At 36.2% G+C, this 27,891-nt stretch overlaps 1 protein-coding gene across 1 annotated transcript; it reads right to left on the bottom strand.

Annotated features, from left to right (window-relative positions):
- Positions 1–26,129, bottom strand: LOC139717939 (uncharacterized). The gene is made up of 13 exons (XM_071629424.1): positions 25,874–26,129; positions 20,709–20,892; positions 19,331–19,458; positions 18,491–18,511; positions 11,998–12,237; positions 9,196–9,289; positions 7,634–7,793; positions 6,374–6,526; positions 5,882–5,985; positions 5,402–5,563; positions 4,302–4,411; positions 1,951–2,050; positions 1–285 (listed from the first exon to the last, which is right to left on the bottom strand). The coding sequence occupies exons 1-13, from the start codon at positions 26,050–26,052 to the stop codon at positions 1–3; spliced, it is 1,920 nt and encodes a 639-aa protein (XP_071485525.1). The 5' UTR covers positions 26,053–26,129.
- Positions 26,130–27,891: the final 1,762 nt, after the last annotated feature.

The following is a 27,891-nucleotide window of genomic DNA, read 5'->3' as shown; positions in this document are numbered from 1 at the left end:
TCATAAAGACTGCAGGGACTGGGCACTCCCAAAGGCATTAAAGACCTGGTGTGTGTTGGGCAGTGTTGGCCGCGTGCCTGCTATGGTGGTGTGTGGTCTGGTTTGACCACCGCTGCTTGATGCCAGGTGGTCAGTCTCTCCGGCCATGCGGTGCGCCTTCTTGGCCTCCTTGCGTGTGATTGGTGCACTGACCGGCCGGTGGATGGGAAGACGGGTCCTAGAGTCCACCTCGGGGTCAGAACAGGCCAGGCTGACGTTGGACCGATTTCTAACATGGACCAGCATCTAAGTGACAAGATAAGACACATTACCACATCGTTTGATAGGCCAACTTTTAAAAGGTTGGTATATGTCTTTATGTTGTTTGTTTAATCATGACTTTATTCAAGTTCAAGAAAGTGTGAGAATAACATATACATACAAAAGAACCAGGTCCACTGTTTCATTCAAAATGAATAGCAGGTTTAGACACATACATGGGGGTACAAAACAACAATATTAGAGTTTACATTATTGCAACCCATATCACACATAAAATATCAAATATTACCGGTAATCAATCAATAAGAAATCAATACATATACTATTTCTGCATTATAATAACAACAGTGGTATAATTATCTTCCACAGTATTAATACAATAATCCGATTAAAATATAATAAAATAATACAAACAATATACAAAAAACCCTACATAAACCTTAATATCATCTTCACCAACGTTAATCTTTATTAGACTCTGTGCCCCATACCCCCCCCCCCCCACCACATATTATAATTATCAAAACCCATCTTATTTACAACTATATAATAAACCTTTTTCAACCTAAAATCAAAAATTATAAACAAACATTTCTACTTTTTTTTTTTCTCAATTACCCATTCACCCATAATATTACAGTGTATAATACTAATCTCATCTCAACTTTCCAAACATATCATTTAACCTTAGATTCCTTTCCCTTCCCAACAGAAACAAAACACGAAAACCTATGGGAAATCCAAACCAGCTGCAGCGGCAGAATAAACTTTCACCCGCTATCCCTATTTCATACCTGCGGCTACCCTCCTCCTCCTCTCCCCCCCCCCCCCCAGAAAAAAAAATCTACAGCCAATACCACATAATTATAAACCATAAACACCTGCGCTTATATATTATACAATAACATACCTCAAACAATATTCTGTAATTATATCACATACATAACACATACAATTGACAGATGAAATGATTATGAACAGACAGACAGACCGGCAAACATATTACTGTACTTCCACTTCGGCTTAATAGTGGGTGGGGATATTGCATAACTATAGTTAAGTCCTATGGATATAGGTGCCGTACCTCCCCCCAAGCTCTCTCTTTCCTTGCATAAAATATTGAAAAAGGGGAGAGTATGGCGAGTTTAGAGAGTGTCTGGAAAAATTCGTTCGGACGAATCTTTGAACTTGTTGTTCTCAGAATTGTTTTAAACGGCTTTTGTTCCCCCGGTCTATAAGGCCCCGTGCCCCGACTTCTATCGCTTGGAATGACACTGAGTAGCCCTTATCCCGGATATCCGGCACAATTGAATTATATTTTTCTACTTTTCTTTGATGTGCATTCTCGAGGTTCATTTCAAAGGGAACAGTTAGTTCTACAATCGTGATATCTTGTTCTTCCCTTAAGATAACTAAATCTGGTTGCAAACTTGTAGTGAGAATATGGGGAGGCTCTAGGGTTCTAGATGCTCTCTCGTGCTATCTGAGGCTTATTTTTCGACAAACGATGGCAATAAGTAAGAAATCATTTCAAGCGGGAGACACAGAGCCAGGGTGGGAGAAATGAAATGTCAAGTGGGAAAACGGGAGATTTTGTAAAAATGGGCTTTCGGCGGGAGAGTTGGAGTCTCTGCAGCCATTCTAAAGGGCTAGTTGTAGTATAAAATGAAGCTGTGATATAATTCTTACCTTCATCATCTCCTTTGTATTCATGACCTTTTCCACTCGCTTGTATTCTGTGTTAGACTTCTCATTGAACAGTTCATTACATTTCTGCATGTATCGCTTTCTGCAAAAAGGAAAATAGACACAATTTCCCAGGTTTACTGACTATTACCACAGCATATGAAAAATTTTGAGACTTCTTAATGCAAACTTTTAATTCTTTTGATTAGAGTGATTCTTTCACTGTAACAAATCCGTATTTATACATCATTGGCCTTTACACAGAAGCACAACAACAAACTAACACACTGAGAAATAACCTCTATTCATTTGCAAATATCTCTTGAATGTGCATTTTAAATCAAGCAAGAACCCGCAAGTTTTTCACATTTAAGTCTGGTTTGCAATCCATTCAGGTTCTTTGGTAGTATGACAAAAATAAACCCTCTTTTTCTCGAAAGTTGACACTTACAGGAAGGAAATCACTGCTTTCTTTCTTTTCATTGGAGAATAACCACACTTAATCTCTTCTCAATAACAGGCGAGAGTCTTGTAAGACATCCAAGAGATTGTGGTGACGCATTTGTTATGCAAGAACAATGCTCATATGGTTTTTAGCCAAATTCTAAGATACAAATTTATCCATGTACATATACTGAAAAGACTAACACCTTTCTTTCTACAATTTGTGGTTACATGTCCACACTTAAGGATTCTTAAGTACCTATAGAAATTCTTCTTTCACTTCTTTCATCAATCATGTAATTTGATTCACTAACTGCATACATTATTCACATGCGAAACTTCTGTGGCAGACACCATACCATAGTTACTTCAATCCTGTCATTAAACGGGTTCATCAACCTCATCTGCCTTCACTGCTACCACCAGGACAATCTTCATGTATCCTACAAAATGCTGCTGCTTTATGATGCGCAAGTATGATTTTAAGGTAATGATGTTTTGGTGTTTTGTTTTGTTTTGTTTTGTTTTGTTTTAGTTCTATCCTTTGATTAGACTGTTCTAATTCTAACTTTGAATGATGATACAAAGATTTTTTTTTTTCTATTGTCAGATGAAAGTAATACATTTCATGTATACTCTTTGGTAATCCCCATATGAGCACCATGTAAGGGGAGCATCATTTAGCGTAATAATGTGATATTTAGTGTCAAAAAGTGACACTAGTGGGATCATGTATTTACATCATCTTAAGATAGAGATTTACATCATAATACAGTTTATTCACAAATGTTTATCTATGTGTTTGTAAATATTTGCAAATAAACTATACCATAATATAAATAGCAATTGAATGGACATATATTATGATGAACACACACAGTCTGCAAGAATCTTCAGCTAACTGAAGGAGGGAGGCTTAACTAGAAGAAAGAGAAGATATTATTCATTTTACTCTGCATTAAGAACATCAGTTAAACATATTGACCTATAGATTTGGGTAATTCTACTTGATTCTTTCTGTCTCACTTTGGTGATTTCTTTCCTATGATTCAAAGTTGATATCAGCATTTGTTTTTTTGACTGCTGTGAGTGTAGTAATAATAAATAACTACAGGTAAAAAACAACATCAAAAAATACACAAAATATTCAAAAACAATGTGGAAGTGAGTTCAATACAACATATTCCAATGAAGCAATGTCTGTTGTGTTTACTTCAGATTTTGCTCTCTGAAGTATCTCATGAAACATTTTACAGTTTCATTTACTCCAATTTAACACCAAAGGCGATGGTTTCTGAACTGAACATCGAGACATGATAACCAAAGGGTCGTTCCAGGACAAGCTGTAGCATCATTATGACTGTTATTCAAATACATGTCGGCAAATTAGTTTAAAGGGATGGTACAGTTTTGGTTTAGATGGGGCTGCAGGTTTCCACCTTTGTTTGTGTTTATGAGATAATGAGAAACATCTCATGAAACATGAAAGAACATGTAATTCCTAGAGGAATTCACAGTTTATTTGATGAAAATTGGTCTTGAAGTGACTAAGATATCCAAAAAAGAGATCCAAATAAAATGTGACAGGCCACAACATTTATTAGGCTCTCTTTGTGTTACCGTGTTTTTGGATATCTCAGTCATTTCAAAACCGATTTTCATCAAATAAATTTCCAATTCCCCCTAGAATTGTATGCTCTTTAACATTTCACAGAGTGGTTTCTAAATATCTCACAAAACATTAAAAGCTAAATCCTCACATCAACTAATACTATACCATCCCTTATCAACAACAACAAAATGCCATGAAGAAAAGTTGCATCACTTGACATGACTTCATTGGATGCAAGATAAGTAACCATGGCAACAAAATGCCCACTTAAAGTGGGTGTTGAGAACACTTTTTGTACCTTAATTCTGCATTTTCATTCATGAGATGGTGGATTTTCTCCTTGTATTTTTCATCCACCTCATCCACCTTGCCGTCAAAGTTCTCTTGGTATTCCATCAAATGCAATTTCTGCAACAATAGAGAAAATAAACAAAAATAACAGAATGAAAGATATTTACCAGAATGCTCTACTGTACAATTATTCCATATTATCTTGAATACTGTGCGACTGATTGACTAGAAACAAAAAACACATAAAATTTAGAGTGTCAATATTTACATGAAGAGAAAGAAGGGACTCATAGTATAGGAGGACAAAGTATCATGCTAAAAGTCTGGTGCTAACTGCTCTCTTTGACCGGTTTCCAGTTAAATTTTTAATTTTGCACCACATTATTGAATCAAAAAAGCTGACTATATCTCACAAAGTGTACTTCCTTGTGAGAACTGGGCCCTATTGCACAAAACTTTTGTCGAAATCAAACATATGTTCATATAAAACACAAGAATAGAAGAAGAGTCAGGATTAAACATAGATTGCACTGCATAAAACTTGATAAATCCATATTTACTACATTTTATTTTGAGCTAATGAATAAGTCTGGATGAGCCTGAATGTAATAATCACCTTCCCCCCCCCCCCCCCCCCCCCCCCCCCCCCCCCCCCCATTATTTTGACTGCCTGATGGCAACTTACTTTGATTTCATGTCTAATATCAAAAATAGCTTTCCACCGAATCTTGATGTGCTGGAGTTGATGAAAAGCAATCTGTTTATTCAAAGCAATTATATTTGATTTTTTATCTAAAGATAAACTTATGCTTGATTAATTTTTAGTAATAGTTCGTTTATGTTTAAAATCAAACATAACTCTGTCTGCAACGCAAAATTATCAACATAACTTTATGTTCGCTATTTCAGAATTATGTTCCATTTCATTTTTTATTTATTTTATTTTATTTTATTATTATTATTATTATTTTTTTTTTTTTTTTTTTTTTTGGGGGGGGGAACAAATGTTTGATCTTCAGTTTTATGCCACAGGACCCTGATATGTTATGGGTCATTGTTCAAGTGTGGATGTAGACTGCGAGGCTGAACAGAAACTCCCATACTCACAGCTTCTGTGAGTTTGTTCTTAAATCTCGACGCTTCCTCCCGACTGACGTCCAAGGCCTGGAGGGCATTGTCGAGCTCTGACCTCAGGGCCTTCAGCTGGTCCAAGGCTTTTCTCAGATTCTCCACATCGCTGGCAGCACTGGAAAACCGCTTCATGATGTTCTGAGGGAGTGAAATCAGATCCAGTCTCAATAGCCGTCATAGCCACAGATTCTCAGCTTGCTTTGTAGGAACAAGGGTCATAACATTCTAGTCAACATATGAACAATTGTCCAAAAACAAAAAGGAACTAAAACAGATACATTTTGCAACTGTTTTGAAGAAAAAACAAAGCCAGAACAAAAGGAGACCCATGTGATGAATAAGATCTCTTAGTTTCGGCTTGCCTAGCCTATTCAGAGTAAAACCACAGACCCTGGTAAAATGGGACATATCGGATGGAGAATACTGATGAATGAACCAGAACGGAAGCTAACTTACATCAATCTCTTTCTTGTGTTCTTGCTGCATGATGTGGACTTGTTTCTGAAACTCTCTGTTCATTGCCTTTCTCTCTCTGGATCTCTCCTCCAGTAAATCAGCTCCTGGTTGGTGGAGACAAGAAGACATTACAGTGATGTACCCGGACATCAAAGCCACACAACATGTACCCACAAAATTTTATCTTTGCAAACAATTCTTTATCTGGCTACACCAGAACTCTTTGCTAGATTGGCAACTATGCCTCGTCTTTCCCTTTTAGATACTGATAGAAGAGACTGAACTCTTAAATTTCAAAATCATTTACATTATCAATAAATCATTAACCATTACATAAGTGGCAACAGAACCTTGTTTCAAAGGAGGTAGTTCTTCACAGGTGGAAACGAACCAGATTTAGAAGATGAATGTCATATATATAGTGACATTATTCATATTACATTGCCTACTGAAGAATGAATTTGGAGAGGTCAAAGGTTAAAGATGACTTACTCTGTTCAGAGAGCTCCTTCTCCATCTCCTCGTGGAATTTGAGTTTCATGTCATTTTCCTTCTTGGTCCATTTCTCCACCATGTCTTGGGTCAAGGTTCCCTTGTAGGCCTCAAAGGCTCCCTGGAGGAATTCTAGCTCTCCCTTCATCCTTGCTGCCAGCCCCCCCAAAAAAATCAAAGAAAAATGTCAACATGACCATCTGATAAACACCAACATAACACTCCTATTGTAAACATGATTCAAACATATTTTCACATGATTCATTTTTCACGCTGAGCGGCTCAAATACATATTTGTGGCTTGTTGATTTCATGCTGCACAATTGTCAACCCATTCACAATGTGCACAGAAAATTATGAAGATATTTTTGCGGGTTTTAGAATTAGCTCTAGCCATAAGTAGCATGAAATACGTAAAAATTAATGCACTGCAAAAATTCCTGTGTTTACAGTATCTGATATTTTCCAAGCTCATTGTATCACCACATGGTATGTCATCAGCAAAACACTGCTGATACCATGTCAGTCAATCCAAACACCATCTTATCAGTCACTCTATGCGAATCACAACACAGATTAAATCTTAATGTCATTTGCATATCTATACCATACCATGAAGTTGTCATATTTTCCCTTCTTTTTTAAATCTCCCACATCATAAAGGCATGACACTCCCCAATCCATCATCATCCTAACACACTCTCTTTATATCAATGCACATTCTGAACATCATCACCAACATCATTATCATCCTTGTTACACCACACACCAGAAGTCTCATCACAACTCTCAATAGTACCATGCTAAATCTCATGATAAATCTCCCACCCCACCATCACGATTATCGGTTATATCACTACCATCATCACCACTAAACCCTAAAATCCTAATTCTTACATTATCAGCTCAAATCAGAGCATCTCCATGATAGTATCAGTACAACACTAATATCACAGGGCCCGACATTAGTGTTGGGCCCTTTTGCCTGGGGCCTCTAAATATTGATGTCAGGTCACTGAATTAAAAAAAGAAAGAAAAAAAAAAAAGGCTAGATTTTGGTGGCCTGACAGGGCAGGTGAAATTCAAAATGAATATTCATATTTTCTTTTATTTTGGGCCACTACATTTCTTTTTCCTTTTTTTGCCACCAAAATTTCAAATTCATAGATTTTAGTAGCCCATACGGCCCACCAGAGAAAGAAGTTAGAGTGGAGGACTGACTATCATCTCTACATTCCTCCTCCTCTGGCCTGCACCCACCTAGTGCCTTCTCACTACCAGACTTGATTTGCTCCATCTCCTTGGCATGCAGCTCCTTAAGGAGCGCCATCTGGGCCTCCTGCTCCTCCTGGTATCGGATGAATTTGTCTGTGTGCTTCTTGTCAAGCTCCTTCAGCTTTTCCCGTAGGAGGTTGCCAGCCTGCCACAAGAAAAAAAAAACAAGTTTAGTTTTTTTTTTTTTCCTTGACACTTTCAGACACCCTCCCTGATTTCACACAAAAACAAAATTAATCTATAACTGGAAATCCCCTAGGCAATGCTTTAAGTCAATACTCCAAAGATATCAAACTGCCGTTGAAGAAGCATAGCATCAAATAATGTTATATTATACTTATTGAAAGAGGAGATATCTAAACATTTAAAAACAAAATATGAAAGACTGGCTCACGTAACTGGCTGTAACAACAGTAAATTTTCATCATAATAATAGAAGCTCTCCCAGTCACTATCAAAACCAGTGAAATCATCAACAGTGTGATGATTTTGTAATAATTTACCTGGTAGATTGCCGACAACAGCAATGAAAGTACCAGGTAAAACATAAACATTGCTATTAAACTACAGTTGGTTAATTTTCCATGTTTTCCTATTCTACACATTTGTCCTTGTATTTTCTCTGTTTTTCCCTTGATATAGTAGCTTCCTCAAAATCTGGTACAGCTTAATCAGGTACTCCACTTAATTGACATTAAAAGTGAACAGACATGTACGTTGCATGTCATATTTACCGAATAATCGGGTAGGCATTTTGGTTATTCAAAATGGGTCGAAGTTTTCCAGACAAGCCTCAACTATTCTCATTGTTCACACACACACAGAGTGACACACTAATCACTACATGTGTCTAGCTAGCTCTCGATAAAATGAAGCGAGCTTAAGATCACTGTTAATGGGGACAAAAGCTCCTGAATTCATGGCTGCGTGCAAACTAATACGATGTCAAGTTGCATTAATTACAAAATGTCATATTAACATGACTTGTCCGCTGTACATCATACTTTCATGAATGGCAAGTCTGCACTCATGCAAGCACTGCCTTGTCACGGATCACTGATAATCACAATCCTTTGCAGACAAATGGTCATCAACAAGGTACAGTAAAGCATAATAATTCTGTTGGGTTTGTATGTTGCTTTCCTTGAAACAATTACGAGAAAAAGTGGGGTCTCTGCTAAGGCTATATGCAACTTTAATGAGCTGTGACTGTAGTGACATACTGTGCATGCTGTGTATGCGGTGCAGATAAGTGCATAGTGTGGGGTACCTGTGACATGAAAGAAACATGCTCTCTAGCTAATCAGGTGCTCAGCTTTAAAATGATTGGGTAAGAAATGCTCTGCCTGACACTACCCAATGAAGTGGAGAGTACTGTATGAGCCTTCTCAATGGTCCTATTTTTTCTTTTTCCTCCCCTCTTTCATATGCTGTCTGCCACAAGACTTTCACAGCTACCTCATGGTACAAAATGATGGTGCATTACTACTGATGTATCCACACAGAGAGTATGATTACAGGCTGATACCACAAGACATCTTGTTTACCTTTTCCTTGCTGCTGCGGTGGTTCAACCTCTCTTCTTCCAGGTGAAGAGTTAGATCGGATACTTGTTGTTGTAGTTGGGCAATGAGTGCATCTCTGTGTGGAGTTAATTAATGCAGGGATTAATACATAGATCTCTAACATATTCCCATCACATTTTTCTTACAAAAAATATTTGGTCCCCTACAAACTCACTGTGCTATCATATATATGTCAGTATATTCAAGTACCATAGTCACCCCCCCCCCCAAAAAAAAAAAAAAAAATTATAAATACTTGTACTCCAATCTGCAGAAGGGTGTAGACTTTTTTTCTGCAATTTATATCTGCATGTTTTGTTTTGTTTTTAATGATAAACAAATTTACAGCACAATATCTATCTCACACAAATATACAAGTAACAAGGAAGTTCATGACAGAATTTCATGTAACAGCCAGAGATATCAAAGAAACACCAACAAAAGAAGGACTAAGGTAGATATCAAATGCACATAAAATAAAAGTGAAACTGTCAGTGAAGCAAAGATGTGCCAAGGGAAATTAGTTTTAGTAGTAGTATCTACATTAAATGAGTGCACTGTTTGAGCCCGACTACAAGAGGAATGATATGCAATAAAAAGCAGTCATAAAAAAAGGAACCTTTGAAGGGATGTTATGGATGAGAAGCATGCATGAAAGGTGAAGAAAGCTTGGAAGAACAAATGTCTAAGATCGATTTGAGTAATACTGTCAGAAGCTAATAATGTAACCATGTAAAACACTCAGGCTATGTGCACTAAGTCTATACCACATGTCCCCCAAAAAATTAAAATGGGACCCTCCGCAATGATATCTTTAAAAATAGTGAATCAATCCAAATACAAATTCAGGGTATGAAACTATAACTCATTGCCCACATCTTACAGAAAACCCCATTCGATTTGCTTCAGTAGTCAAAGAGAAATAAGGAATTTTGTAGAGGATGTCAGGAATCTCTTCCCTCCAAGTTCTGTCTATTGTGTGCACACACAAGAGCATCAAAGTGCTACACTTGGAAGAATCAGACTCATGACATGCTTTACAACAATCCACATTTCTCTGTGACCGCTTAACCAAACTGAATGGGGTTTTCTGCAAAATAGAGCTAAGATGTTATATTTTAAGACCCTGAAGTAGCATTTAGATAATCTAATAATATTGGGTGTTATAAAATGAGTTCAAGAATGTAGCCAATTGGAAGCGCTGAAATGAGTCACGTGTGCTTGTATTAATTTCTCACTAACAACATGCACGGCCGACGTCACAATGTTTGCACTAGCAGTGCGCACTCAATCAGTTGTTACAAGTGCGTCGCGCGTTACTTTACGCGCTGTCAATCCTGTAAACAACTTCTAGTTCGGGCTGCCGGCCGGCCTTTCTTGTGTGCATAACATATGCGGCGTACGGATACTCTTATACGTACAGTACTTATATGTGCGGGATTTCCGAGTGCGACGTGTGTAAATGTTTGGGACGAACATCTTCGGACATCTTGATTCACAAAGGTACATAAAAAATGCTGTTAGTTTTCGAACCATTTTATAAAACAAATGATGCACAGGATTATTTCGTTGCGTTAGTGGAGATGCAGCTCACTCTCGGGTATTTACAATGTAGTGCAACATGCATTCGGCTTCACCTCGTGCATGTTTCACAATTGTAAATACCCTCGACTGCGCTACATCTCCACTATCGCACTCTATCCTGTGCATCATTTGTATATTATCAATGCGAAAATCTGATTGTAATTTTTTGGGGGACATACTTTATTGTTGAGGGTTTTTTTTTTCAAAGGTTGGAGGTCCTTTTTTGTTTTGGTTGTTATTTTTCACAGGAACACTATTAATGCCTGTAAAGGCATTAAGAAATGATCTCTGAGAATTTGTTCTTGCTCTTATCAAGGTCATGATAATTTGGATGAAACATACAATGAAGTGATATGAAAAGCAATGTGGAAATTAAGTAAATTACAAGAAATAAAAAAGAAGGAAAAGTGGTAGTAGTAGTAGTAGTAGTAGTAGTAATAGATAGGCAAATAGATTGATTGTAGTGGCAATAGTGATAGTAGTAGCAGTAGAAGTAGTAGTAGAAAGAGGAGGAATAGTAGTAATAGATAGGCAGTTTGATTGATTGTAGTAGCAATATTATCATTATCATTATTATTATCATTATTATTATTAGTAGTAGTAGTAGTAGTAGGAGTAGTAGTAGTAGGAGTAGTAGTAGTGGTAGTAGTAGTAGTAGTAGTAGTAGTAGTGGTAGTGGGAGTAGTGGTAGTAGTAGTAGTAGCAGCAGCAGCAGTTGTAGTAGTAGTAGTAGTAGTAGTAGCAGCAGCAGTAGTAGCAGCAGTAGTAGCAGCAGCAGTAGCAGTAGCTGCAGCAGCAATAGTAGTACAATATGAGGAAGAACAGTAAGTTCCTGTACAGTGCTTCTCTTATTCCTGCTCTGAGGATGGCATTGTTGAACATGGAATAATGAGCAATGAATGCAGCCAATGTTGGAGGTACAGTGTATATCGAGCTGGGGTAAGGGCAATGATTATAATGGACTCTAGGGATGAGGGAAATGCCTTGGGAGCTACAGGTGTAAGTGAATTACAGACCTGAAGACTGCAGCAGTGACTCTGGATGAATCCATCAAAAGTCAGTATGTGAGCTAAAATCATGATTGCAAGCATATGCTAATTCATGCAAGCCCAAGATATCTACATGCTTTGATGAATTTGCAAAGCACTGTGCTGAGCTGACAGCATAGCGCGCATGATACGATGACATCATAATACTTACAGAGTTCTTACATCACTCGCAGAACTAGCTAACCCGCCTGACACTGTCATTTGGGAAGGGATGGCCTCAAAATACGTTCTCTCTGGTGAGGGAGAGCCACGTGGTGAGTGGAAGGAGAGTAGGGAGCTTCCACCACCCAAGTTTGAATATGAGCTGATCCCTGAGGAACTTTTGTCACTTAACAATTTACTTGATTTTGTAAGTGGGTTCAGAAAAGTATCTGATACTGGTGGCCGAAAACTGGAGTTCCAAAACCAGAAAACAAATCAATATTAAGGATATATATCACAGAACAGGTGTTTAGTTAGTGCAAAGTGCAGAGATGAAAAATTACCAATAGTTGAAAAGTTTAAAAGTGAGAAAAGTGTCAAGTTCGTGTGAACATTTCAATTAATATCAGAAACAATACAGCAGCCCATCACCAAACAAATTTTGGTTCAGTTACAAAACAAATGGGACAGAGAAGGGGAGGGGGTTAGGAAGAGAAAGAGAGAACAACAAAATCTGTGTCAATATCGACTAATTACATAGTACAAAGTGACAACACAACTCAATCATTACCACTGAAATGACAAAATATATAAAGGACATCAACTGCATGCACTGTAAACACAAAGTACAGTTAACATATGTTCTTTTTGTCTCTTAATTCGTCAAATAAATTCTATCCCAATAAATTTCTTTTTATAGCAGGGCTGTCTGTAAAAACATCAACACCTGAGTGCATGGCAGATGTCATTCAGAACTATGGGAAAATGTATATTACACAAACTTCTTGAAGTATAGTAGTCTTGATTCAAGACAAACAGAAAGCATTCAAGGTAAGCAGTGATTAAACAAATAAAGCAACATGATGACATATAAGAACAGAGATAAATAAATCTGCAATACAACTAAATGCACAAACATATGTATAAATGTATATACACGTATACTAGCATTCAATTCCCACCTTAACCCGTTGGGGATGAGTGCCGAGTATACTCAGGCAAGGGTCTATGGGAAATGCGTGTTGTAGCAAAATCAGTCAGTCCTCAACGGGTTAATATCCATCTAAAACTTTTATTAAGCTCTGAGGCACACTAAAAAAAGCATGAAGAATATCCAGCAAACTGCTTGAAATCAAAGCTAAACTTCTGGATATCATCAAGGCAAGCATCACTTAAATATTTGCACATGATTCTGTGAAACTCAGAGCCTATTTTAATTGGAAAAAAAAAGGAGCTTCATTGAGAAGAGACTATAGGGGGCGCTCTGTAAATTTCATCCGCAGTGCAAGCTGGAAAGCAGCTGGGCAAAAGTTCATGAAATCATGGCTTTATAATGGTGCCCTCACAGTCTCATTCTGGAACAGCAGGTTTTACAACAAACCACATGTTCAACAAGTTGCCATTTTAGGGCAGAATTGTATCTGCAAAGACACAGGGGGAAATACAAAGAACTGAAAATGTGTTGCTGTTTTTGTTTGGTTACATGTACTCACTCAAGGCAAGATAAGTAAACAAAAATATATATATGAAAAGTTTTAAGTATAACAGTCAAAATCCTCTAAAGTTAATTTGACCTCACTGCAGATTACAAGGCAAGGGAATAACACTGGGAGGTGGCTAACCTGGTGAGCCATATTTACCACAGACATAGAGAAGTTAGTGTTTACAAATGAAAATACAAAGCAAATGAGGGAATGATTTCGTTCTGCTCATATTGCGCTGCATAAAATTATAGTCTTATTGTACTGCTCACTCCAATGTATTTTTTGCAGTAGGGCCCCTAAGTATGATACTCTTTTAACTACTCATGCAACTACTATGGCAACAGAATTCTCAATAAGAAAAATAGATAAATAAGTAAATAAATACATGAATAAATAAACAAATAAATAAACAAATAAAAACTAACAAAAAAGAAAATGGAAGAAAGTCAATAAACATATCATTAAAGGAACAGATGAATGAATAAACAAACAAATACTACAGACAGTTCTGAATTAAAGAAATGATCATGGGGCAGTTGTTGAATAATCTTTACCATTACGTGGTGCTGCTATATAAGTTATTCCTCATTTTAGGACATACACACCCTATAAATGCAATTTAAAAACAACTCAAGGTCAACTTGACTCTGCATTATATGGCTGGTATATGATTGTGTCTATGAGCAATAACTTGTAAGCAATCTAAATTCATGTTCACCATATAATGGGCTATGGTGGGGTGGGGTAAATTTGTAAAGTACGAGGATGGAATTTGTAGCAGTGGACTGGTGGCCCAGGGCATTAAAAAGTGGTGTCGGGCCACAAATTTATCTTTTGGTGGCCTGATTGGGCAGCTAAGATTCAAAATGGAATGTTACTTTTGCTTTTATTTTGGGCCACTACGTATCTCTTTTGGGCCACCAAAATTTCAGATTTAGATATTTTAGTGGCTCGAATGGGTCGCCAGACTAAAAGGTTAGTGTTGAGCCCTTTTATATGTCACAAGTACTCCATAAAATAACATCCAATATATGTGGACAATATCTGATTATGCAAATATCCACATAGTAGTATCTAGGAATAACAGATCCATCTTTGCATTTCAGAAAGAAAAGTCAACTTTAATCAATCCAGGAAACATATCATCACAATTGCCTTTAAATGACAATCCAGATTGACTGCACAACTAACTGCTTGGATACATCCATGAATCATCTCTAATAATAATCATTCCCTCATTTGCATAGATGACTACACAGATGTCAATAGACACGCCCCTTAACGCAAACCTGCTGACATATCCACCAATCACAAACCAGGGAATACATACAAAATGGAGGTAAAGCACACATACTTCAGTGAGCCACATAGTTTACCAGTTCAGCAAACTGACAAAATTTAATGTCCAACAAGGTTACCCTTCACATTCTTATCAACTCATGTAAGCTATGTTTTTATCAAGCCACAAAAACTTGACACAGATACTTCACACATTTCCTAGATCAACAGCACACAATGCCAAGCTTACCAGTTGGTGTTCCGTGAAATATAGCAATAAAACTTGGGGAATAGGATATTCTTGACAAATTTTAAGACCCTACATGATACCGCAAAGTGCAAAGTACTGCAATGGTACATATGTCACTGCAAGGCACACAGATGGTTTGGAATATATGAGAGGTGAGCCCAACATTCTGTCAAATGTTTCTCAACATTTTTAGCCCATCTAAGAATCCCTGATTTCTCATCATTTGTCTTTCATTATTATTATTATTATTATTATTATTATTATTATTATTATTATTATTATTATTATTATTATTATTATTATTATTATAATTATTATCACTATTGTTATTATTATAATTATTATTAGCATTATTAGCATTATTATTATCATTATATTTAGTAGTAGTACACTAGTAGCAATAGTAGTATCATTTTGATCATTTTATTTATCTCTTCATTTATTCATTATTTCATTCAGTCTATTATTCATATGGCTTTTCATCATAAAATATAAGAAAAAAAGTCATATTACATGATATATAGAATGTGGTGATTCCAGGTGCACACCTGGTATTTGACATTCTTCAAGTATTCTCATATCATTCATGATATTTTAAAGACTGGAGATGAGATACTCCAAAATATAAGCCGTGGGCTTACTTCTATCGACATTATCTATATCAGGTAAGGCTTACAATCATACTTAAACCAATTTGCCAAATACGTTAGATTATGAGGCATGCATAGCGAGACATACATGTTAGTAATAAATCTAAATGCCTAGATATCATGCTAAATACATGCAGCATGCAGGTACAGTATGTCCAGTCCATGTCTAGAATATTGACTTATTCTTTCTGAAATTCTTTATGATTGATTTGTGATATCATCATGATGTTGTATCACATATCTTATTCCCACTCAGATCAAACAAAGAGAATAGTCAAAAATCTTGTCAGAGTCATAATCCTCTCTTGATATTCTACAGCAATCAAATGATGATGATAATAACAATAACAATAATGATAATAATAGTAATAATAATAACAATAATTAAATCATGTGTGTCATAGTCACTGATGATATTGGTCAGTACTTGTCTTATTCCAAAATGATTCAATGAAAGTGAGATTATTTTAAAAGTATCATGTGGTATATCAACAATTAAGAATGAGTGATTCAAGGCTGCAACTGGTACAGCTAAACAAGTTGACAGAGTTTTGAGGGGCCTATTATAACTAGTCAAGACTAAATCTAGCTTATACCATTCCTATAACTTGCCACCATGCTATAATGAGAAACAAAAGTTTACCCTGAACCCAACTAAAAACTTAGAAAATGATAACCCCTGTCTTTCAAACATAGTGTAAATGACTCCATCTTTCACAAGTCAGATTTTCAGATTCAATAGAAGCTGTTCGATATTAATATGCGTGGAGTTAAACAGAGGTTAGAGTGGGAATTACATTCAAGTCAATTTACCAGCAAAGCTGAAGTTATTAGACAAACCCTGGCTCCAGGTTAATTGCCCTTTTCTTCCCATATCAGGCAAGTACTTTATCCATTTTTGATTAATGAGAAATGTGGTCATGTCTATTAATGTTGCGGGCTAACTTACAGAATATATCCTGTTACCATAACACTTGACTGTAACTAATGTTGTGCCAATAATTTTGTCCATTTTAGTTACTTGTAAAAGCTGAATCCTGCTAGTTTTACTAAGTTGTCCCAGAGTAATGTTACTCACGAATACCGGAACACAAAATAAAATAAGCCTCAAAGCGCTATTTCATAATGGGTATACAGCAGCTGGACTTGATTAATTATATCTTTTATTGTTAACATTTATAGAGTTTAGTATCATGCCAAGTGTTTTTTTTTTTTTTTTGAACAATGGTTGGAATTTAAATGAATACAAAAATGCAATGCACCAGTGCAGCACTGCAATTCATCAAAGTACAGGGTGCAAGGGTGTGCTTTTCTAAGCTCTAGAATATCATGCAAGAAATGCAGGTAATACCTGGGCCAAAAACACCTGGGTCAGTTCCACACGACGCGCTGAAACGCCACTCCTTCTACTGCTATCACTCAACTTGTCTTTGGATTAGGAACTATATCTTCACATGCTAAAATTCAATGAAACTAACTTCGACGAAGTCACTAACTAGTTTATTAATAATTATCAATTAATGCATCATTCATATTTCAATGGCACTCTTGATTGCGTAATTTTTGATAAGTTGTTTAGAATCATATCTGAGATGGCAGGAAACTTACACAAAAATAAAGATTGTTGCACACAGCACACATTTAGCAAACTTGAGACAGTTGTTTAAATCATAAATATTTACACTTAAATGCATTCATGATCAGAATTACTTAGAAATCTGTCCTACTATCATACCAATATTTTATGCCACAAACTTTGACTAGATTAATTTTTGATACCCTTCTGTTATCTTCTTTTAACTTTGCATTTTATTAAATTCTGAGTTTCAACATCTTCTGACATATCTCTTTAATCATGACTACCATAGACTACAGCCTGTTCAACCTTACTCCCTCTTCGATTTTGTTAACATCCCCTCCCGATTCTATCTCCCCTATCCCTCCCTACACCTCCCTGGTCTGTGATTGGGGGTTATGTCTTGGGGCTATGTCTTTGGTTTGCAGAATCAAAAAAGAAAAACATACATTGAGTATATGGAGATGGAGAAAAGGGGTAGACAAAAAGATCAAACATGACTGATTAATAAAGTCAAAGGCTATCTACAGCATCATGCTAGACGATGTCACTATCATTAACATTCAAGTACATCTGAATAATTTTAACCAGCATGCATCACACGACTTTGGATTATTACTTGATTAGTACAAATATTGCTCTCTGATATCTCATAAGTGATTAATGATTACGAACAAATCAATAGTAATTAAACTTTTTGAATTTACACTCTTTATCGAGAATGTTTATACATTTTACAATAACTGCACCACTTCTTTTTTTTAAAATCTGTCATTCATTCATGCTATCATAAAACATAACACGGAGAGAATGAATCAATTGGAATTTCAATAATACTGTTCTGAAGTCCAAACACAGCATGGAAAAGAGAAAGTCACAGATCACAACTTCACATAAGATCAACCAATGCAGGAAACTACAGAGTAAATATCCAACAAAGACCACACCAATCTACAAAGAAGGACAATCTTGATGGTTGTTTGTAATCCTTCAGGGTCTGACTCTTGGGAAAGTCTGAAGGTTTAATTCTCTTCCAAAGAGTTCTTGCTCTTGGCAAACGTTGAGAATATCAAACAAGGATTCAGCTTGAAGGAACTTTTTATTGGCTTGAAGAACTGACAACATTAAAGTGAAACACTGGAAACAATATGATGGCTAGACTTGCATTAAAAGTTGCAACTAGTGTTATTGTGTAGGACAGAATTAAACCAAAAAAAATGAATAAATATGAGAGCAAGGCAACGAGACTTCTTTCTGATACTCACTTTGCTGGATCATTGACGGGTCTGAAACAGAAGTAAAACCATTACATATGATGAGTTCAGGGAATATCTTTAAAATGTTACACAGTGGCATCACTATTTGGACATTCAAAACTGCCTTATTCATATACGCAGCTTAAGAGAATTAATTTTCAAAGCAAACATTTGATACTTAGCAAGTCCTCATGAGTACAACCTTACCAGAATAAGCGAAATTTAGGAACAGTCACTTTCAAGGTTTTGTATCTTCAAATCAAAATGAAATAAAGTATTTTCATACCTGACATAATTGCATAATTATGACTTTTTTTTCTGAATCATCCCTGTCGATCTTTATTTATGATTGGAAAGGTTCATTTTCATTGTGATAAATAAAACTTTTGTAAATATATTTAGTATAGTAGTAAAAGGTAAATATTCAGGAAATACGTTTAGTTCTTCTAAACGTGCTCGAATCAAGCCTGGACTGGAATGACCAGAATTGAACAGTCTACTAAGACTATTGGGTAGCTTGTGCATATTTTTCAGCTCATCATCTTAGGGATATTGAAAGATGAGAGCTTTCCCTTCTTGTAATGTACCAGCAGACTATTAAAGCTATATTCTGTAAGCCTCTGGGATCCAGCCTCCAATAGTGCCACTAACAATTCAAAACAGGCATGCTGCTGATGGTGATGACAGTGTTAATGTATAAAAAATTATACACTGATAATGTCTTTGTGCTAAAATGATAATCATTACAATTGTTTTCCTCCTCTACAAATACCACTGTTTGAGCAAGTATTCAGGCAACCTTGCTGCCCCTGACTTTGTATCTCTATCTGCAATGGAGTGGACACTCACCCCTCAGCCACATATCTCCTGATGATAGGAGGGGGCGTGTCTCCACCACCTGTACTGATGGTCACCGCTACTTTACTCTTTGACTTGGTCATGGTCATACCAGATCCTAGGTCGTACTGTCTGGAACTCTGGTGGCATGGACAGTTTGGGCAGAAGAAGTATCACGTATAAGGGAGAGAGAAAGAAAAGAGAGGGTTGATAACGGACATTAAGACAGTTAAGTGAAAGTGATTTCAAAAGAGATTAGGGATATTAACAAACATAAAGATAAAGTGGAAGACAGGTAATACGAGGTAAGAAAGAGAATAGATAGTGTCAAACCAAGATGAGAAACTTTGCGTTAAAGCTTCATGTCAATAGAGTTATATTCAAGCCAAGAAGATTAAAACAATTGGTTATCATGATCTGCCCTATGAATGTAATATTTGTGCAAACATGACATTCGGATATAAAATCATGTAATGCTTTCAATTTTCATTTACTTTTCATTTCCTCTTAGATGAGTTTGATGTACATGAAATTGTTAATAGTTTGGGGAAGATGATAAGATAACATTTTCCTTTGCTCGAAGATGATATCTTGAAGGACACAGATGTTGAGTTTGAATAGCACGCTGTGAGCTAAACAACTACGTGAATGAAGATTTAGCACAGTTCTGTGAGACTTGAATATAAAGCTTGCAGAACCTCTATTCCTCTTACTAATAAAGATTTGCATGATTGTAGCTCAGTGGAATAATAGAGGGAGGTTAAGCACAAAATGAAAAAAACTTCTTTTCATCACAGGCCTTCACAAAGTAGATCAGCAAGGCAAGACTATAGCAGGACAAAAGCAATCTGACCTATATGTATCCGATCTAGAAAATGCATGGTAATAAGCTAAGACCACTTCAATCACCGTGATGGTAGAATGCACATATTTTCATAACAGGCTTGGAGTCCTCCAACAAGCATATTTTCATTGTACTTTAAACTAAGGTTACTGTACAGACCACACAAGAGTATAATTTGATCGAGGCCATCACTAATGGGTTAAAATAATATTTCAAGATTTACACTGCATGGAATGTATTTTTATCTTTATTACAACTACTGAAAAGCAAAAGGATATTTTGCATTTTTCTCGGAAAAACAAGCTGTATGTAAGCATAAACAATAATGACATACAACTAATGAAAGCTACTTAAAATTAAATATGTCGATAGAAAAAAAACCAGGTTATCAAAATAAAATCATCATCATATTCATGACAAGTGAAAACACTGAGGAGCTATTGTGGCTCAGAAAATAAGACCATGGACTATCAATTTTGATGAGAATGATATCAAATTTCCTTCTGCAAACAGTACGCATGATGGACAGTTTCAGTCTTTACTTACTTCCTCTTGTCTAGAAGAGTTCCAGGTCTTCTTCAGCGGCAGATGGCTCTCCAGAGACTTTCTGGCCGTGGGTTCTGGAGACTCCACCTCGTTGACACGACTGCACCTCGGTCTGCTGCCAGGGGGGGCACTCTTTGGGGCTTCATCCTCCCAGTCCTCCTGCTGTTGGGACGTGGGTGTCGACCTGCAGGAAGTGAGGAGTATGAACACAGGAAGTGCTGTTTTCATGTACACATGTATATGAACAACATTTTGCCAAAGTTTCTTGATACTAGCTTCCTCCAAAAGAAGAATAATTACAATACTGGACAGATGAATAGATTGTATATCCCAAATTTTATATACTGCATTTCAAGATATACTTTCAAATATATGGGACCTGTTTTATGGAATGATTTGCCAAATGTAATGAAGTTGTCTAATAGACTTTCAATATCAAAAAGAAGTTACAAATTCTTTCTTGTTCATAAAGATATACTTTAAATTTCAAGTTTTATTCAGTGTAAAAGCACCTCACTTTGATGACTCAATTGCTTTCTTATGTGTATTGTGTTCTTTCTGTAGTATATTTTTCTTGTTTGTATACCACTAATGTAACTATTTTAGCGGTATCAGCCATAGAAAGACCAACGGTTTATGTTGAGCCCCCACAAACTGAAATAACTGCTCTTATGTTGTGTTTGTCTGTTGTGAAATTGTTATAAGTTGAACATTTTTCCTGTATTGTTCCAATGTTTTACTGTGTATGTATCGTTCCTGTATTCTTTGTAAATGCTTTTTAACAGGATGCGGAAATAAATGAAATGAAATGGAATGGAAATGAAATGAAATGAATGAATCCCATTAACTCTAACCCATCGTCACATGTATGCACCATGTAACACACTAATTTGAAGGCCTTGTTGTCTTTTTTTGCCCTAGTGAGGATGTAACCTCTTGTTGAAGGCCATATTTCTATATACCTGAGTGTGATGGTATGGCAGCATTAGGTTAAATGTATATGTTTGCTAATAATTTGAGAGTCCTGTGTTTTTACAAGGTATTCAATGTGTTTATCTCTATTACAAACAGATTGCTACATTGTATATATCCAAGGACTGCAATTAGAGCAAGGAATTCACACACTTTAGGTATACATTTGTCAGAAATCCATCTTTTCATTGCATTATATGTTAACACTATATGAGACAATTTTTTTTTAATGAAATGACTTTTACATCATATAATTATCATGAAACTCCAAATTTATGGTGACTTTGATTTTTCATAAGACTTTTTGCATTAAATGCGGATGTTACTTCTTCCAACTAAGGTGTGCCATAAGGCTTTACAATTAAGTAGTTTTAAACTATCTTTAGGATGACCTTGTTATACACAGGAAAGCCACTGATAATGACAACTTTACATTGAAAACTTAAATTTAGGCTCATGTCTCATAACCAGACTTTTTTTTTTCACCCCCCGGTCCTGAACAATGTTCAGTTCCACATTAAGACTTCATGTGGCACTTTGCTATAACATAACGTACAGATTGTATCAAGGAAATATATCATGAATCAACTGTTGATTGCTTATAATATGTACAATATATATCACTGTAATTGTTTCATATCTCTTCTACTACTACAAACTGTAGTATACTAATTACGTGATTTCAAATATGTAATTTGGAAGTTGAAGCAATCATTGTGATCACAACATATTGACAGATATAAAAACACTGTGTTTATACATTAATTGTCTGAAGTTTAAAATTTCAGCATGGATCACCGCTAAGTTTCTTCAGTTTCTTCAATATTTACACAGTAGCTGGACATCCTGCTTGTTGATGAGAGCAAGAATGGAGTGAAATAGTACAAAGTTGATGTGCTCTCCTAGAAGTCAGTGTTTTGATCACAACCTATTTGCATAGTCTCTAGTACTCTATCTTTCCTGGACCACACCTTGGGATGAACTATTAGTTCTGGTCACAAAGGAAGACCCATCTAACTCTCATCTCACCTCCCCTAAGCTGAGCCAATGATCTGACCATCGATTCCCTGGCTCATCCCAAGCTAAGAGCACTGTTAACAAAAGAGCACCCTAGATCCTGCTGTCCCGGAGAACAATGGCTCTAACAAACTAAATAGGCCTTGGCTGAAACTTGGGTCTATTGTGGGGATGCCAGGGATAAAGGGAATGGCTTGGGCAGCCCACTTGTCAATAAGATGTTGCCTTTGTGGAAGACTTGTGTTTGCTGTTTACTCTGGGGTTGTGAGGGATGCAATGTCTGCTTTGCATAACCAAACCAAATATAGAAGGGATGTAAGACTAATATGATGAGGACTGCCTGGAAAGCATTTCCTGAAGTCCTGAGTTAGAAAAGATCTTACAAGTTTTTCCTTGTCATGATATCAAATACAAAAAAAAAACCCCAAACAACTAACTGACATCAAAAACACAATGACGAAGGTACAGACTAATACCAATATGTACAATAAGAACATAAAATGAACACTCAGTACTATGTGCAATAGACATTGCAGTCTATATCATAGCACCAAGGAAAGAAATGCAATTCATGGAAAATTATCAAGTTATTCATTAAGTTATTTTTTCCAGAATTTCCCAGCATCCAGCACTGCCTATGAGCCAATTTTACATGATAAAACAATCTTTGCTTCCCTCCTACTTCATTCAGCTTCTTGAAGAGTTATAAACATAATATTCCTGGAGTATTGGACCCACCTCGCAGAGAGCATCATGTTCGTAGTGGAGAGAATTAGTAAGAATACAATAGTACATGGGTTGAAGATCAGTAAACATGAGTGAATTGGACAAATCTCTCAAGAAGTCTCATAATTTCAGTGCTACTATTTACTCTGTAGCATTTTAACAGCTCTTCAAGATTACTTGAAAGTGTTTATGTTGAATACTAGTCATCATTTGCTTCATGACTGACCTGTCTCTAGGTCCCCATTTCCTTGAATGGCATTTGATCATGATACTCTGCTAATGACTCTGCTTATGATACCTCTTATCTTCCATGAAATGTGAAACGTGAAAAAATTCTTAAGAAGCCTCTGGCTTTCTCAGAACTGTACCTGCTACATTTTGTAAACATTTTATATCGAAACGATTTTTATTACTGAATAAATGTATGAATTGAATGGAATTGAATTGAATTTTAATTTTCGTGCATAAAAAGTAAGGGAAAAATGTTGTTTTCTTTCTTCTGACAACAAATTTGGGATACACTTACATGTAAATGCATCATTTAAGTCACCTACCAAAGTGGCTTGCATGAAATGCTGTAAGTGCAGCAAGACATGTGACTTACAATCAAACAGATGTACAACTTTCCAAACAAAAAATGATTCGTACTAACATTAAATCACTAATGTTTTACTCAAATTTAATCAATTCGAATTTGATAATCAAAATCTTTTGATCTGAAAATGAATTCAATTTTCGTGTGTCATTCAATAGATTGAGGGTCCATGTAGTAGATGGTGTATAACTCAAGTTGTGTGCCTGTACAAACTCTGATATTGATTGTAAGGTATGTACACCGCTTTTATATTGGTAGAATAGTATTGATTATCATTTGTGAGACTGATCACCAGGGGTCTATGAGACAGAATGGATCAAGTGATCCCTGGCTAGATGAAACATAAAGCTGGTTCCACACCATACTACTTCCAAGCAATTGGGAGAAAGGGCTGGAGTAGGTCATTCTCTTGTAGATCAGTGGGTACTCATTTTTTTTTTTCTAATTAGAATGATGACTCTTAAACAAAGCTTAAGGAGTTTTCAGCTCTGAATGGTACTGCTGAATTCTGCAAGTCATATTTATCATGACATGTAATGGCAATTCAGAGATTGATGAGATTATAACAGTCAGCTTTGATTTTAATACAACCATCAACCTACATGGCTTGACCATCACTGAACCATCTGATGTCTTACTACAATGTATGTTATCTCTCAAACCTTACTGTCATCCCACACTATATATATGCAAGTATAAAGTAGGAACAGCTACATATAGAGCAAATAATAAAATATATCTAATCTGGTTTTTTTTTTTTTTTTTTGGTGTTTTTTTTTTTTTTTTTGGGGGGGGGTGCCTGTGATGACAAAAAAGGCCTCATCAACATAAATAACTGACATTCTTTGTCTGGATATTTTTTTTTACCATCTACAACCTTTGCATCTTGTCGCCTCTGCAAAATAACAATAATAATGCTCTTTAAGAAATAATCATATGTACCAAGATATCAATCTTAGATATCTAGGTACATGTATCTAATGAAAAGGATTACTTTAAACGTTGATATTTTTGTGCAATAAATTTTTCATGCTGAGCGACTCAAAAACATAATTCACAGATTCTTGAAACACCACACATTTGTCAACCCATTCAAACTGTGCAGAGAAAATTGTGAAGATATTTTTGCGCATTTTAGAATTCATGCTGGTAAAAAGTAGTGCAAAATACGCAAAATTTAATGTACTGTGAAAATTTCTGTGTTTACAGAAGTATGAAAAGAAGTAGAATTTAAATGTCATTTGAACATACAAACAAAAACAATGTGTTTTGATGATGATTGAGGTAAGCATTTCTGAAGAATTTCTTATCCAATATGAAGGGCATATCTCACAGACTACTCTACTGATGATTTTCATCCTGGAGGACTAATAACTCTCTCCTGTGAAGCATCAGTAGCTCCCCTATCAGTCAGCAGACTCAGTCAGCACCAACGGACACAAGTAGCTTTTATGACTTTACTAGATATCCAACATGTGTGCATATGTGAGTGTGTGTATCCACTCTCACAAAAGTGTGTGGGGCTGCAGCCCCACACACTTTTGGCTGTAAAAAACACAAGTAAGCAAACAAAGAACAAAACAAAACAACAACAAAACCAACCACTTTCAAAGGGTCCTGTCAGGAGATTCTTCCTACAAAGTAAGGTTTACACTGATCCTTGACCCCTGCCCCACTACCAAAAAATGTTCCATGGAACGGACCTTGTGAACATACAGACAGACAGAAGACAAACATGCATTGTACATACATACATGCATACATGTACAGACGCTTGTACATACAACCACACACATTAGCTTAATGATGACGCATGACCTCTCTGAGTCGGGTCAAATACTGCAGAGATTTATACCTTGGTCTAGACTTGCCCTTGTCGTTTTGTGCAGTCTTGTTGAGTCTCTTCTTATGGAGTGCTGCCAAGCCACTCATCTTGTATTTATTTGCCTCCATCTGGTCTCGGTTGCGCCACTCCCCTCCGAGAGAGATCCCAGAACTTGTGGCTTTGGCTGCTGGAACGTTGAAGTTGCTCATTTTGACAGTTGGTTGTTATTGTTTCTCTGAGAAGTTTCACTCAAAATCACAAGACTGTACTCTATCACACAGATATATATCTGACCTCTTTACTTGCTGGCTTCTTGCATGTGACTATCTTGGCACTCCTTTTATTGCACCATGGTAAAAACAGAGGGCAGCAATCTGTACTCTCAAAGTCACTGCTACTTGGAGCTGGGTTTGTGCAAAATGGAATAAATTTAATTTGAGACTCTTGTCAAGAAGATGCTGCAAGTTAACAAAAAACTCTGCTTTAATTTTCGGAATTCTGTAGTGCTACATCTTGCTGCTTTAAAGGGCATCACTGTACAATTTGACACCCCTTACGCGGAGCTTGGATGGAAGCTACAAAATGTTTCTTTCCATCTTGTTGCAGTTATACAAGGTCAAGGTATTGCTGGTGGTGTGCGATGTCATACAAAATGCTTGAGAGATGCTCTACGTGGCCTCAGTGGAAATCGTCATCTTGCAACTGCCAACAGCCACACACAATGGAATTATCATCATCTTTAAGTATTCTTCAGTCGAATTTCCCCCAGAAAGAGCCATGATGTTGATCTTCGAAGAAGCAGTACTGCAAAAGAGCCAGAGAGAACAAATTTCTTGATGTGGTCACCTAACAGCACAGTATATTATAAAAAATAAAAAAATACATGACCTCTTTTGACGTTTTAGATAGTAAGTTCAAAGGTTTGATGCAATCTGGTTCACTAGTTGAAAGGGTTGCAGTATCTTTACTGTACATGCCAGGCAAACAAACTTTAGTGATACCTAGACAAACCATCCCTGATTTTATGTTTTCTGATGGAAATGAAATGAAGGAAATAAAGCAATTTTGCTCATACACCATACTCATCTCAAAATGCTTTTTTTCTTTCTCGGGGGAAATGACGTACTGTATTTCTGATTTACACAACATTTCAGTCATTCTGGCAAGCATTTTGAGTGCACATTTCACATACAATGTACCGGTACTGTATCTATGCACTTGCTTTTTTTCTCCTTAAAAATATCGATTTCTCATCATCTAGTTCTGTTCAAAGCATTCTTTGAATGACAGTAATGAACAAACTGAATGTGCAAGTTGTTCCTCAGAATATGAAAATGTAAAAAAAGTTGCATTAATGGAAACCTTCAAAGGGTTATCATAATAAGAATGACAGCAGTGAAAATGATGGTACAGTAGCAGCAGCAAAAAACAGTTCTGAAATGACAAAGATGATAATCAACAATTACCAATTATAATAGCAAAGATTAAAACAAAATCACCTTTTCATCTTTTGGATTTTGTTTGGCATTTCATGGCACACAAACAGATAAAAAGTACTAGATACTAAATGAGTACTGTAAAAGTGGATATTTCGCACGACTAATTTTTCGCGCTTGGCTGGGTAAGAAGAGTTTCGCGTGTTTTTCATTCCGTGGAATCAAGACATCACGCACAGGAACATATGGCAAGCAAAAATGTTTGCATGCTTTTATTTTTCTGGTTGCGAGAAATACGCGAAAATTTCAACACCGCAAAAATTTCGACTTTTACAGTAGTAGAAAATGCTAAACTGAACATGTCATCCAAATTAATGTGTTCATGCATCATACCTAATGTATGCTCATAAACGCTTTGTCAAAAGAGTAGGAAAAGGTGTTATCCAATAAGACTCAAAATGAAATAATATCTACAGTTTTGTACATCAGATAAACACTGTGCATTGCTCATATGACCATCACATTAAGATTTACAGTAATTCTCTGCATAATTTATAGTTTTATTAGCGAATAGTATCTATTGACAGAAAAACATTAGGGTGTTGATGTGTT

The sequence above is a fragment of the Diadema antillarum genome, unplaced genomic scaffold, assembly GCF_040938485.1.
Source record: "Diadema antillarum isolate AM-2024a unplaced genomic scaffold, OU_Dant_1.0 scf00000086, whole genome shotgun sequence".
Taxonomy (NCBI): domain Eukaryota; kingdom Metazoa; phylum Echinodermata; class Echinoidea; order Diadematoida; family Diadematidae; genus Diadema; species Diadema antillarum.
This window is presented reverse-complemented; position numbering and strand designations above follow the sequence as displayed.

What these genes read in the sequence shown, in the direction of transcription:
- LOC139717939 (XM_071629424.1), bottom strand. Translation starts at nt 26,052, where the DNA reads ATGAGCAACTTCAACGTTCCAGCAGCCAAAGCCACAAGTTCTGGGATC. An exon ending in ACCGCAGCAGCAAGGAAAAG is followed by an intron (nt 7,794 to 9,195) that starts GTAAACAAGATG and finishes TTCTTGTGGCAG; the next exon opens with GCTGGCAACCTCCTACGGGA. An exon ending in GAAGGAGCTCTCTGAACAGA is followed by an intron (nt 5,986 to 6,373) that starts GTAAGTCATCTT and finishes TCCACCAACCAG; the next exon opens with GAGCTGATTTACTGGAGGAG.